Below are 12,306 nucleotides of genomic sequence, written 5' to 3' on the forward strand. Positions count from 1 at the left end.
CAGGGGCTGGAATTTCAGTTCCCAGCCAGGAAAAGATGTTCCTCTCCTTGAAGGCAAAGCTCTTATGGAAGAGTCAAAAGCCAAGTGGAGCAACATCTTAAAGTGACATTTCACTGCCAACCTCCCTAACTTCACCCATGGTTGTTGTAGCTCATGGATTGGGAATTAAATAAGGGCAGGGTCCTTGGTGGGAGCTGCCCTGGGTCAAAGGAGGCACTGAGAGAGGAACAGAGCAGGCAAAGGAAGGCAGGAGAGAAAGGAGGTGTTTTGGTTTGGAATGACAGGTGTCTCCTAAGGAGGGCAGGACCCTCCCCTGAAATAGAAAAATGAAGACTCTTTCAGAATTGTCATAGATTTGAAATTAAGGGGGGCTCTCAGGTAAAAATATGGGAGCAGGAATAACTGTTTTTTATTAGGGAAGAAAATAAAACTATAAAATAAACAATGCAGTAAACTGAAATAACACTGACAGAGTCAAAATATAACCTGATACCGTTTTTGGACAGGGTATTGGCCGCAGTCCAATTGGAATTGTGGCTGCAGTCCTCCTGCAGTGCCAGGTGTGGTTCTGTTGGAGAAGTGATCCTGTAGAAAAGGGAGTCTTCCTCTAAAGAGGAAGAGGCAGCTGTTCCTCTGGGAAAATCCAGCCCAGAAAAAGCTGTGTTGGTGGGCCAGAATCTCAAGACTAGATGCAGGTAGGAATGCTTGGCTCCTCCCTCTGGGCAGAACATCTCACAATGGGATGTTACAGTTCTTATCAGTCATGCAGTGACATTCAATAGCCCATTATCAGCAAATGTCTCCCCTGAGGGAGGATTGATTGTGGAAGAGATAAGGAAAAACTGCCCACTTAACACAGGACAGCTGCCATACAGATGGCAAATAGAACACATCTTGCTTTTCAGTCTGGGACAGGAGGACACAAACAAAATCAGCTGAGAAGGCAGCACTCTGAAAAGCAAACCAGAACTGACAGAAAATGAGTGGGACAGAAATCAATAATTCTGATAGTTTTACTTATTATCAAAATAAATCACACCCACCCAGCCCCGCACAATCCTGACCCCACAACCTCAAATTTGGATCTCACTTCTCCCAATCTCCTTCCAACCCCATCTCATCCTGGAGGCTGAGGAATTGAACAATTTTGGCATGGGACTGAGGTGGGAAACAGCCATTTTGAGGTAGGATTTAGTCACTTTGAGGTGACAGACCAATCCACCTTGGCTTTTGGAGTGCAAAGATATGGAGAATACTACCAGATATCCCCCAAGAACCCACAAATCCTCCACTATATGTTCCCAAACAGTAAATTCCACCTCAAATACTTCTTAACTGGTGGGACTTCTGTCATCTCTGGTCAATACTCTTTTTAGTAATTTTTCAGGTGTTTTTAAGTGATAAAGACAAATCAGGAGTAAATTAGGGCCAAACCAAAACCAGAGACCCCTTGAGCATCCCCTGGACACTGGACAAAGCAAACTCAGCAGAAATCAAATGTAACCCTCCATAAAATGCCTTGAGGAAGATTTGCTCTTCCCACAAGTCATTTCTGATGGAAACACAAATAAATCCCAAACATTAATAGACCAAAAACAGAAGCAATTCTCTGGCAATTCCAAATTTCATCAGTTCCAGCACAGCTCCAGCTCAGATGCTGGCAGGTTCCAAAAAAAAAAAAAAAACAAAACAAAACATGGAAATTTGGCCCAATACAGATTATTAAAAGGAAGGGAAAGGTCTGTGTAGCTGTCACAAAGGTGACAGGGACCAATAAAATAATGCTTCTCCCCTCAAACCCCGTGAATTCAGGAGTTATTTGGGAATTTAGCTACTTGAGCTGGGCGTCTTGTAGGATTTAAGTAGCCTTGTGTTCCTCACTTTGGGGTGAATGATCCTTGTCAGTCTTGCTGGCATCATTTGGTCCCTTTCCTCTAGTGATTTTAACAGACTTTTCAAAGAAGGAAAACAAAATATTTTCTTTACATTGGCCACCCACAACAGCCATTTTCCTCATAAGTTCTCCAAAAAGTCACTCAGAGGAAGCTGCATCCAAGTTTCCAAGAGTTCCTCCAGAAAGAGCCACAAACTCCTCAGAGGAGAGAACCATGCTGTTGTCAAAGGCACTTGGGGTCAGACAACAGTGCCCTGAACTCACTGTGCAAAATAATGTTGCAATCCAGATAATAAAATTGTTAGAGAGATGCCTGTGCCCCAATTAAGGAGCTCAGGTGACCAAATCCAAAGTGGATTTTATTGACCAGTAAATGTGAGGTAGAGAGAGAGATGGAAAGAAAGAGAAAAAGGTAGGAGAACAAGGGAGTAACAGGGACAGGGATTTCCCCTGGGGCAGGACAAGTGTGACATTGTCCCCTGTGTGCGTGGCCTTCCCAGGGTGGGGGTTTTACACCTGAGCCAGTTTGGGTAAGGGGGGTGGTGTTCACCCCCCACCCCTAGCAGGGATTGCCTCACTGTTCCAGGTTACAGTGTCAGATATAACCAAAAGTGTTTTCAGTCCCCATCTCCATAAACTGTTATCAACAGGTGGGGCAGTGTTCTTTATCTCTTCCATGGCTCAGCCCTGATAACGCCCTCCAGGGCCATCTTCTGTTAATGGGCCATTGAGTGTCACTGCAGCACTGATAAAATTACAAGATCCCATTGTGGGATGCTCCGCCCAGGGGGAGGAACCAAGCTTTCCTACGTGGATATAATCTCACCCTTGCAACACCATGACCACCTTGCCTACTGCATTCCCATAGGACAAGAGCTCCATAAGCACCACTGGACATTCAGAGGAAGACCAGACTGTTCTACAGGATCACTGCTTTGACAGAATCACGTTTATCACTCCAGACGGACTGCAGCCACCAGTTCATCAGACTGCTACCACTACCCTGAGCAACGGGTGTCAAGTTATATCCTGACTCTGTGAGTTTAAACCAGTGTTTCTGTATCACTGCTTTGATCTTAATTTTCTTATTCAATTGTCATTCTGGCTTAGACTCTCCCCCTGGTTTGCTTTGAAGCCAGTACAAAACTCACTGTGCTCATCACTTGTTTTCCTCCCAAAACAGGATTTCCCATACCCAAACGTTCACCACATGGAGAAGGTTGTGAGGAAGAGGAAGATGCCTCAGGACCCCCAAGCAGGTGAGGAGGAAGTCAGTGCCCCTTTCCCCCTCTCTCCTGCTCCATCTCCCAGCCCAGCCTGGCCCCCGGCTGCAGGACAGCCCCGCTGCCGGTGCCCTCCTGCTGGGGATGCCCTGGGGGGATCTCCTTGCCCTTCCCTCTGGCATGGAGGAAAATCCCATCCTCTCCTTGTCCTTCCTCCCCCAGAGCAGGAGCTGAGGATGGAGATCAGGAAGGATAAATCCCTGCAGCAGAACCTTATGGAAGAAGCTGTTTTAAGCAACTCCACAGCACAGGAATCCAACAGGGAGGAAAATCCCCAGCGACACCACAGGAGGAGGGGCTGCAAGCCCAGCCCAGGATGCTCTGAGGAGGAAAGACCCACTCTGGGCCAGGCAGGTGGACAGAGCTTCAGCCAGAGCTCCAGGCAGAGCTGGGAGCTGGTGGTCCCTGAGCAGCATCATGATGGGGAGAAGCCCTACGAGTGCTCAGAGTGTGGGAAGAGCTTCAGGCAGATCAATAATCTGAAACGCCACCTGATGATCCACACCGGGGAATGGCCCTACGAGTGTGGGGAGTGTGGGAAGGGCTTCAGCTGCAACTCCCACCTTGTCAGGCACTTGCACATCCACACTGGGGAGAGGCCCTACGAGTGTGGGGAGTGTGGGAAGGGATTCAGCTCCAACTCTCACCTTGTCAGCCACCAACACATCCACACCGGGGAATGGCCCTACGAGTGTGGGGAATGTGGGAAGGGCTTCAGACAGAGCTCCAACCTCATCATCCACCAACGCATCCACACTGGGGAGAGGCCCTACGAGTGTCCTGAGTGCCAGAAGAGTTTTCAGACCAGCTCTGGTCTCCTCAGACACCAGCGGATTCACACGGATGAGAGGCCCTTCCGCTGCCCTGACTGCAGGAAGGGCTTCAAGCGCAACTCCACCCTCGTCACACACCAGCGCATCCACACCAGGGAGAAGCCCTACATGTGCCCCACTTGTGGGAAGACGTTTAACAGCAGCTCAAATCTCCTCCGGCATGAGCAGATTCACTCCGAGGAGAGACATTTCCTCTGCCCCGACTGTGGCAAGGGCTTCAAGCAAAAGTTCAATCTTGTCAGCCACCAACGCATCCACACTGGGGAGAGGCCCTACTTGTGTCCCCAGTGTGGGAAGAGCTTCACCCAGAGCTCTGACTTGACCAAACACCAACGGAGTCACCGGTAAGGGAGGCCCTGAAAATTCCCCAGGTGCAGGAAGAGCTTTGTGCACTGCTCCAGCTTCATCCCCCATTGGAGGACCATGTTGGGAAGAGCCCTGGTGATCCATGTTCCCTGTGATCCATGCTGGGAAGACACCTGTCCCTTTTCCTGCCCCTGCCAATGACCTGATGTGGGATTGAAGAACATGAGGGTCTGGCCATGGCCCTGTCACTACATTCACTCCCACCTCAGGTCATTGCCAGGGGCAGGAAAGGGACTCTTTCTCTCTCCCTGAGGAGACGGGTGTCCTTTCCATGCAGGAGGAAACACATGGCCAGGGAGAGACAGTCACTGGTGATGTGGTTTTCTGTGGAAATAGTTTTTCTTATCCCTTCTGTTATCAATATAGTTTCTGTTCCTGTTTGGTCCCGGTCTTGTTGCTGTTCCCAGTAAATTCTTCTTATTCCAGCCTGGAATCTTTGCCTTTTGTGCTGTCCATGGTAGGTGGGAGGGCAGTAAATGGCAGGGCGGTTTTAGCGAGAGCAGGAAATTGAGGAATCCCATTCCCAAACCCCAGTTCTTGGTAACCGAGCATCCCAGCTGGTGCCAGCCCTGGTGGCCATGGCAGCAGCCTTGGGAGCGGGTCCCTGGCTGGGGCTGAGGGAACCTCTTCACTCTGGTGCCCAGGGACAGGAGTGGAGGGAGCGGCTGCAGCTGAGTCAGGGCAGGCTTAGGTTGGATCTCAGGAAAAGGTTTTTGCCCAGAGGCTGCTGGGGCACTGCCCAGTCTCCCCAGGGAAGGGTCACAGCTCCAGGGCTCTCTGAGCTCCAGCAGCGTTTGGACAGCGCTGCCAGGCCCAGGCTGGCAGTGTTGGGGTGTCCTGTGCAGGGCCAGCAGTTGGACTCGAGGATCCTGATGGGTCCCTCCCAGCTCAGCCAATTCTGTGGTTCTGGATCCATGACTCTGAGGATGGGAGTGCCAAAGGTTGCCATGGCAACAGGCTCCAGGCCTGAGCTGGTGTCCATGGCAACCACCCCTGGCATGGGGTCTCCATGGAGCTGCCCAGGGACTGACCATAGCAACAGGGGCTGGGGATGGTTGCCATGGAAACTGACCATAGCAACAGGTTTTCCTGGTGATGGTTGCCTGCTTAGGATGAGATTTGTCACTGGACCTCAGAGGGGTTCCATGGGGACTTTCCAAGAGTCTCCAGGCAGTTCAAGAGCAGGAAGGTCACACACAGAGACAGGGGCTCCATGGAGCCCTCCCAAGGGTTTCTGGGGATGGCAAAGAGCCGTGTGGTCAGAGGCAGTCACAGCCATTCCATGGTGACATCCCAGGAAACCTTGGGCTGCAAAAGAACTGATCTGTCACAGGCACTCACGGGGGCTCCACAGTGACATCCCAGGATTCCCCAGGCTGCCAAAGAGCCAGGATGTCACACACACTCCTGTCATGTGCAGAGTGGGAGCTTCAGGCAAAAGCTTTATTTCATTATTGGAGAAACTCCTGCTGAGTCATGAGATGGAAAAATGACACCCAACAGCCACCATGGATCCTCAAACCCCTGCAGGGCCCCCAGACTTCTAAAATTCCTTCTAAGAGAGGAGACTGGGAGTGACTGGATGCAATCCCGGCCCCAGAATTTGTCAAAGGTTTATGTATAAATGATTGGACAGGTAGAATTGAACAATCTGTCAATGCAATTTGTCCCACAGGATTACTGATGGAATACCAGATATATTTATATAAATACAATCTGATAATGATTAGACAATAAGCTCTTAACCAGAGTTATTTACTGCACAGTCCAGAATCTATAACAATTATAGGATATTCTGCTCTAGGAAGCAATTTTGAAGTCAGCAGGGCCTTGCTGGAGTGGTTTGAGCCCATTGCAGGCAGAGCCTCCTGCTCCAGCAGGAACTGCCTTTCCTGTGCCAGGAGCAGGGCAGGTCCCACTGCAGGAACAGCCCCAGGCCAGCCCCAGCACAGGGAAGGCCTCGGGCACAAGGGCAGAGTGCCGTGCTGGGAGCTGTGCCAGGGACAGCCCGAGGCACCAAAGGCACCTTGGCAGCAGCAGCTGCTTGCAGGGCATGGCCAGAAGCCTCCCTTGGCACCCGGCCTGGTGGCCAGCGCTGCAGAGCTGCTGCCTCAGGGCTCATTTCTGGCTGGGCTCTGAAAAGCCACTTCTGCTCCAGGAGCCTGACTGGGAAGCCATTGGCCCAGCACCTTGGGGACAAGATATTAATGACAAAACTCCTCATGCCAGCAGATGTTGGAGGGTGCCACGGGAGACAAGACTCATGATATCATGATCATCAAGTCTCAGTTTATTGTGACAGATTACACAGTTTATATATGTTCGTTAATTAGCTCATACATATTGCAAAAGCTGAGCTCATGATTGGTTGCTATGTGACTTGTACTACTATCTTAAAACTCTGCTTGTGATTGCTACTTGCCTGTCCAGCTGGCCTTGCAGTTAGAACAGCTTAGCACTTCTTTGTTCTTCTCTATCTATTTCTACATACCAAGCAGTTTCAATATCCTGCTTTCTGCACACCATCTGCTCTTCAGGGTCATGCGAACTTTGCAGCAGTCACGTAGCCCTCCCTACTTGGATTAATTTTACAGTATCATGTACAACCATTCTTCTGCCAAGCTCTCTTCATCTCCCCCATTTTCTTTTTGTACAAGAAGATGTGCATTCAGCATTTTCTGCAAAAGCTGTTGTATCAGGCCTTGTAAGCAAGTAAACAAGCAGGGCAAAACAAGCAAAAGTATTATAATTATGCTTAGAACTATTATGCTGTATTTGATAATGTCTCTTAGCCATGGTCCGATCCCCAATCCCTTCAGCCAGCCTTCTAGACCCAATCCGTCCTCCACCTTTAATTGTTGAGTTAGCTCAGTCAATTTTCGTATTTGCTTATGGATAGATGTAGAGTGATCAGATAAGTTCATGCAGCACATTCCTTCAAATTTTTTACAACTATGACCTTGGGCTAGAAGAAGTGAATTAGTGGCAGCTGCTCTGTTTTGCAGAACTGCATGACAGATACTACCTATATTTGTGGCAAGCTCACTTAATATTTTAGATTGATGTCTTGGTTCGACAAGACAGGAGTCTGTAAAAGAGGGCAAAGCCTCCTGTGCAATGGAGAACGGCAAACCCCCCTCCCTCTGAATTACCAGGATCTTTAAATTAAAAGGCTCTCAGGCAAAGATATGGGAGTGGGAGTAACAATTCTTTACTAGGAGAAAACTAGACAACAATTTAAAAAAAAAGGCAAATGCAATCGGTACAAACAAAACCAGTGAAAGAAAAAAGTCCAGAACCTGAGGGATGCCAGTATCAGTTCTGCTGGGACAATTGCTTCCCTTGCAATAGTTGATGAGTTGCAGCTGCAGTGGTGATCTTTAGAAGGGTATAGTTTTCCTCTGAAGATCTGGTGGCAGTGGGGCCGGTCTTCCTCTGTGCCGGGGTTGACTTTGAGCTCCGCCGCCGTCGGCTCAGCGCGCGCCGGCTGCTTCGCTGCGAGTGCCGCCGAAGAGAGAGCGAGACAGAGCTGCTTCTCTGGGAATCCCGCGAAGAGAGAGAGAGCTGCTTCTCTCGGAGTCCCGCCCAGAGAGCTGCCTCCTCTCCCCAAAAAGCTACCCCTTTAAACAACAATAGAGTGCTTGGCTTCCCCCCTCTGGGTGGGACCCCTCATGGTGTTACATTTACCAGCCCTTCATTGAATCAGTCAATGGTGTATAAACAAACCATTGCCTCTACAGGGCAAAACCATTGTCTCTGAGAGAGATAACAAAAACCTGTCCAACCGGTTTTTCCTTCAACAGATGGCAAATGGAATACAAGCTTATCTTACAACCCAGGACATTATAATACTAATTTATTTTTCTGTCCAGTAGGCTAGGATTTTTAATTGTGTGAGAGCTTGCACTGAAGTAACTCGTGGGGTGAAAAATGAGGTTAGTATTACAGAAGTGTACCCTACTTCATATTTCTCATGTCCTTGATTGCTCTGTTTAATATGAAAGGAACAAATTTAATTCTAAATACAAACTATATTTATGATAAACTTAATGTTATGCTTTTGATTATCTAATTGATTGTATATTATTATCTATAAAAACTCAAAGACAGAGATTACAAACTCAATACTAAAATTCTATCAGATGACATTTTCTCAACTCTTTGTTTTCAGAGACATTTTTGGTAATTAAATCATTACTAACATTTCTATCTTTATACAGTGATTTTTATCTATATCATATTTGAAATAACATTGATTCACAAAATGTTCATCCTTCTTGGTATCTTGGAAAACACTCGGTACTGCTGTACTTTTTCATTACGTCTCTGACTCTTCTAAGAAATTGGAAAAACGCTGTTGAAATTTTCGCTGTAGTGTTGCGATCCCGCCATCGGCGGCGCTGCTGCTCTCGGCGTTGTCGCTGCCATGGCAACCAGGACTGTGCCGCCATCTCCGCCGCCATTGCTGGGCGCTGCGGGGAGATGAGGGGCGGCGCCGCCTCGCTCCCGTCCTTGTTGTGTCGCCTTGTGGATGGGAGAAGAGACACCCCCGCCACGGCCGCGACCCGCCTGCTCCGATTCCAGCGCGGCTGAGCCGCCAGGAACGCCCCTCTCCCCCCTTGCGCTGCTGCTCGGCAACAAGGAGCCTTCCGTCTCTCGGCTGATGTCCGCTCCGCCCCGGGCTCGCCTCCGGCTCGGTGCTGGCCGGCCCCGCTCTGTCTGGCCCCGCGCCCGCCGCTCAGCGCTGCCGCTTCTGCGCTCTGCCTGGGCGGCTGGCCGGTGCTCACCGCCGCAGCCCGCTGCCTTAGTTCTGCCAACCTCCAACCTCCGCGGGTTGCTGCGCTCGCTTTTCTTCGGCAAGGCAGCACTCCCGCTCCAGCTCCCGGCCCCGGCCACGTCCACACCCGCCGTTCGGGTTCCTCGTGAACGCTGAGGTATTCACTGCTCCAGTGGACTCTCGCAAACAAACAACGATGCAAAAAGTATTTTTCTTCCCGTTGGGAATGGCCCGATTTGGAGTTTGGAGACTTTTGCTCTGTTCTACCTGATTCTCGTTTACAAAAAGTGAATTTGGGATCTCAGTCCCGTTACCATAAAGCAATTTGGACCTCAATTTCTAGCACCTCAATGCTACTAGTGTCTATGGGAGGTACAGGCATTTCAGAAGCAGAGATGGGAATGGGAAAATTTGTGAGAACCGGAGGGTTTGGCTCACTGGAGAGAAGCGAGGGTTTACATTCCTTATTTTTCTCCAGAGCTGTCCGTATCACTTCCACCGCCCTCTTTTCTGCCTGACACATTAACAATTCGTTATCAACCACACTCCAAAGTTTACTCATTTTCTTGCCCGGTTTATCCTCATCTAACACTAATTCCCACAACTTATCCCTATATCTTCTCCATTTGGAAAGCTCATGAACACTATGGGGGTTAATAAAAAAGCCGTAAGACTCAGCATGATGCAATAGCGAAGGGAGATCCTTATCTAAGTCAATCCCCCTAATCTGCCTTTTTCTAAGAGAAGCACTAAATAAATCATATGCTGCTTGCCTTTCCATGATTACGTCGGTACCGTTGCTGGCTCCTTCAGGCTTCGGCAGCACGTATCGGCTGAGCTCGCCGCTGCGGTCACTCAGGGCGCGCAGCAGAATATCGGCTCTTCTCTTTATTTTCGCCGTCCTTCCAGCCGCAGGACCCGCACTCCAACGCAGCACCTCTCTCGCCTTAGGCTCGGATCAGGTCCCTGCTTTCGGGCGCCAGTTGTTAGAGGGAATGCCGCGGGAGACAAGACTCATGATATCATGATCATCAAGTCTCAGTTTATTGTGACAGATTACACAGTTTATATATGTTCGTTAATTAGCTCATACATATTGCAAAAGCCAAGCTCATGATTGGTTGCTATGTGACTTGTACTATTATCTTAAAAGTATCTTTATGATCGATACATGCCTGTCTAGCTGGCCTTGCAGTTAGAACAGCTTAGTACCCCTTTGTTCTTCTCTATCTACTTCTACATACCAAGCAGTTTCAATATCCTGCTTTCTGCACACCATCTACTCTTCAGGGCCATGCGAACTTTGCAGCAGTCACGTAGCCCTCCCTATTTAGATTAATTTTACAGTATCATGTCCCTTGTCGTTCAACCATTCCTCTGTCAGGCTCTCTTCAGCTCTGTGCTTTTCTTCCTGTAGAAAAGAACCGTCCCTCCTGCACAGGCAACCATGGCCAAAATTGATATTTTTCCTCCAATATTCCCTATATGCAAGGTTTTTTCCCAGACATAAGCTTCCAGGACAGACTGCTCCGGCTTGCCTTGGCCTCTGGTGGTCTCCCTATTCTGCCCTGCAGCACTGGGGCTCTGCCATTTCCTTCCTATGAAAAACAGCCATCCTTCTTCTTCATCCTTCATCCATCTCCTTCTTTCAGCCAGGTGTCCATGGCCGAAATTGGGATTCCACCTCCAGAAGCCCTATAGTCAAAGATTGCTCCTACACAAAAGCTGCCATTACAGACAGGTCTGGCTGGCCTTGGCCTCCTTAGCGGGGGCTCTCACCTGCCTTCCTGTGGTTTCCTTTCTGTGAGACCATTGTGACACTGTGGGGCCTTGTGGAACCCAAGGGCCATTGTCACCCTGGGGGCCTCATGGAAGGAAGGGGCCACACTTCAGAAGCCAGCGGAACATTGGGACACCTCAGTGCGCCCTGAAACCAAGGGAACATGGAACAGGTCTGGCTGGGTTGGCCTCCCAGGGGCACCTGACAGGTCCAGCTGATCTTGGAATGTTGAGGGCTGCCTCTCATCCACCCCTGGAGAACTGAGGCTCTGTGCTTTCCTTCCTATGGAAAAGACCCATCCATCTTTCCAGTTGCTCACAGCCAAAATGTATATTCCCCCTGAAAAATTCCATATATGCAAGGGTTCTCCCAGACAAAAGCTGCCAGGACAGAGAGCTCTGGCTGACCTTGGCCTCTGGTGGTCACCTCTCATCTCAAGGAAGAGCTGAGGAAGGCATTTGAACAAGTTTAACTACTGGAACACCAATGAGTGTCTTGTCCTTTGGAAAACTCAGATGATCTTCTGATCATATGTGTATTTTTTCCTTCATTGTGCATCAAGAATGAAATATAATTTTCAGCTAAAAATATTATTATCACTCCCACAGTGTTACCTGACACAAAACACCTCGTCTACATTTGGATCCAGGTCACCTGTAGAGGCAACCACAATAAAGAAACCAGCAGGAATTATTTGTCTCTGTTCCCATCTGTCACATCTCCTCTGGAGCTGGAGGTGCACCCCCAGCACTTGGGAGGGCTCAGGGGGTCACAAGTTCAGCTCCCACACAGAGAACTTGTGGACCTTGGATGCTCTTCCTGCCCCTGCCCGCTCAGCCAGGCTGAGATGGACACTGATGGTTTCTGTGCCAGGCTCTCCCAGCCCAGCCCAGCTCCCTGCCAGCTCTGCCAGCTGCCCTGAGCTCTGGGCAGCACCAAGGGCCTCTCCCCAGCACAGCCCAGCCGGCTCTGGCCCCACAGCTCTGCTCAGCCCAGGCTGCTCTGGGCACTGCCCCACGGCCTCAGCCCCTGCCAAGGGCACAGCAGCAGCTGCAGCTCAGCCAGGACTCAGCCCCACCATGGGGGAAGGGGCTTGGCCAAGGCCAAAGGAGCTCCCTGGCTGCCCTGCTCCCCTCTGCCTGAGGTGCTGAGAGCTCTGCAGCCCCTCCTGCCATCCCATCTGCCCAGGCCAGCACAAGAGCCCCGGCCCTGGGGCCCTCCAGAGCTGCTCCTGCTCCAGGCCCAGGGCCCATCCCAGAGCTGGGGCAGCCACAGAGCTGTGCCCATTTCTGCTCATTGCTGCTCTGATGGGGATGCACCCTCAGCCACTTGGAGGTTGCTGATGGATTTTACTACCCCAGGGTCCTCCTCTT

The 12,306-nt window shown here is 50.0% G+C and overlaps 1 protein-coding gene across 1 annotated transcript in view; it reads left to right on the forward strand.

Annotated features, from left to right (window-relative positions):
* The window catches only part of LOC144248430 (uncharacterized), a 402,567-nt gene that overhangs the window by 8,536 nt on the left and 381,725 nt on the right, over window positions 1-12,306 (forward strand). Inside the window, exon 4 of the mRNA XM_085565449.1 lies at window positions 3,749-4,170. Within this exon, the coding sequence (XP_085421575.1) occupies window positions 3,749-4,170 (422 nt within the window). The remainder of the gene's footprint in view (window positions 1-3,748; window positions 4,171-12,306) is intronic.

This window comes from Lonchura striata, chromosome 36 (genome assembly GCF_050655825.1).
Source record: "Lonchura striata isolate lonStrDom1 chromosome 36, ASM5065582v1, whole genome shotgun sequence".
NCBI lineage: Eukaryota > Metazoa > Chordata > Aves > Passeriformes > Estrildidae > Lonchura > Lonchura striata.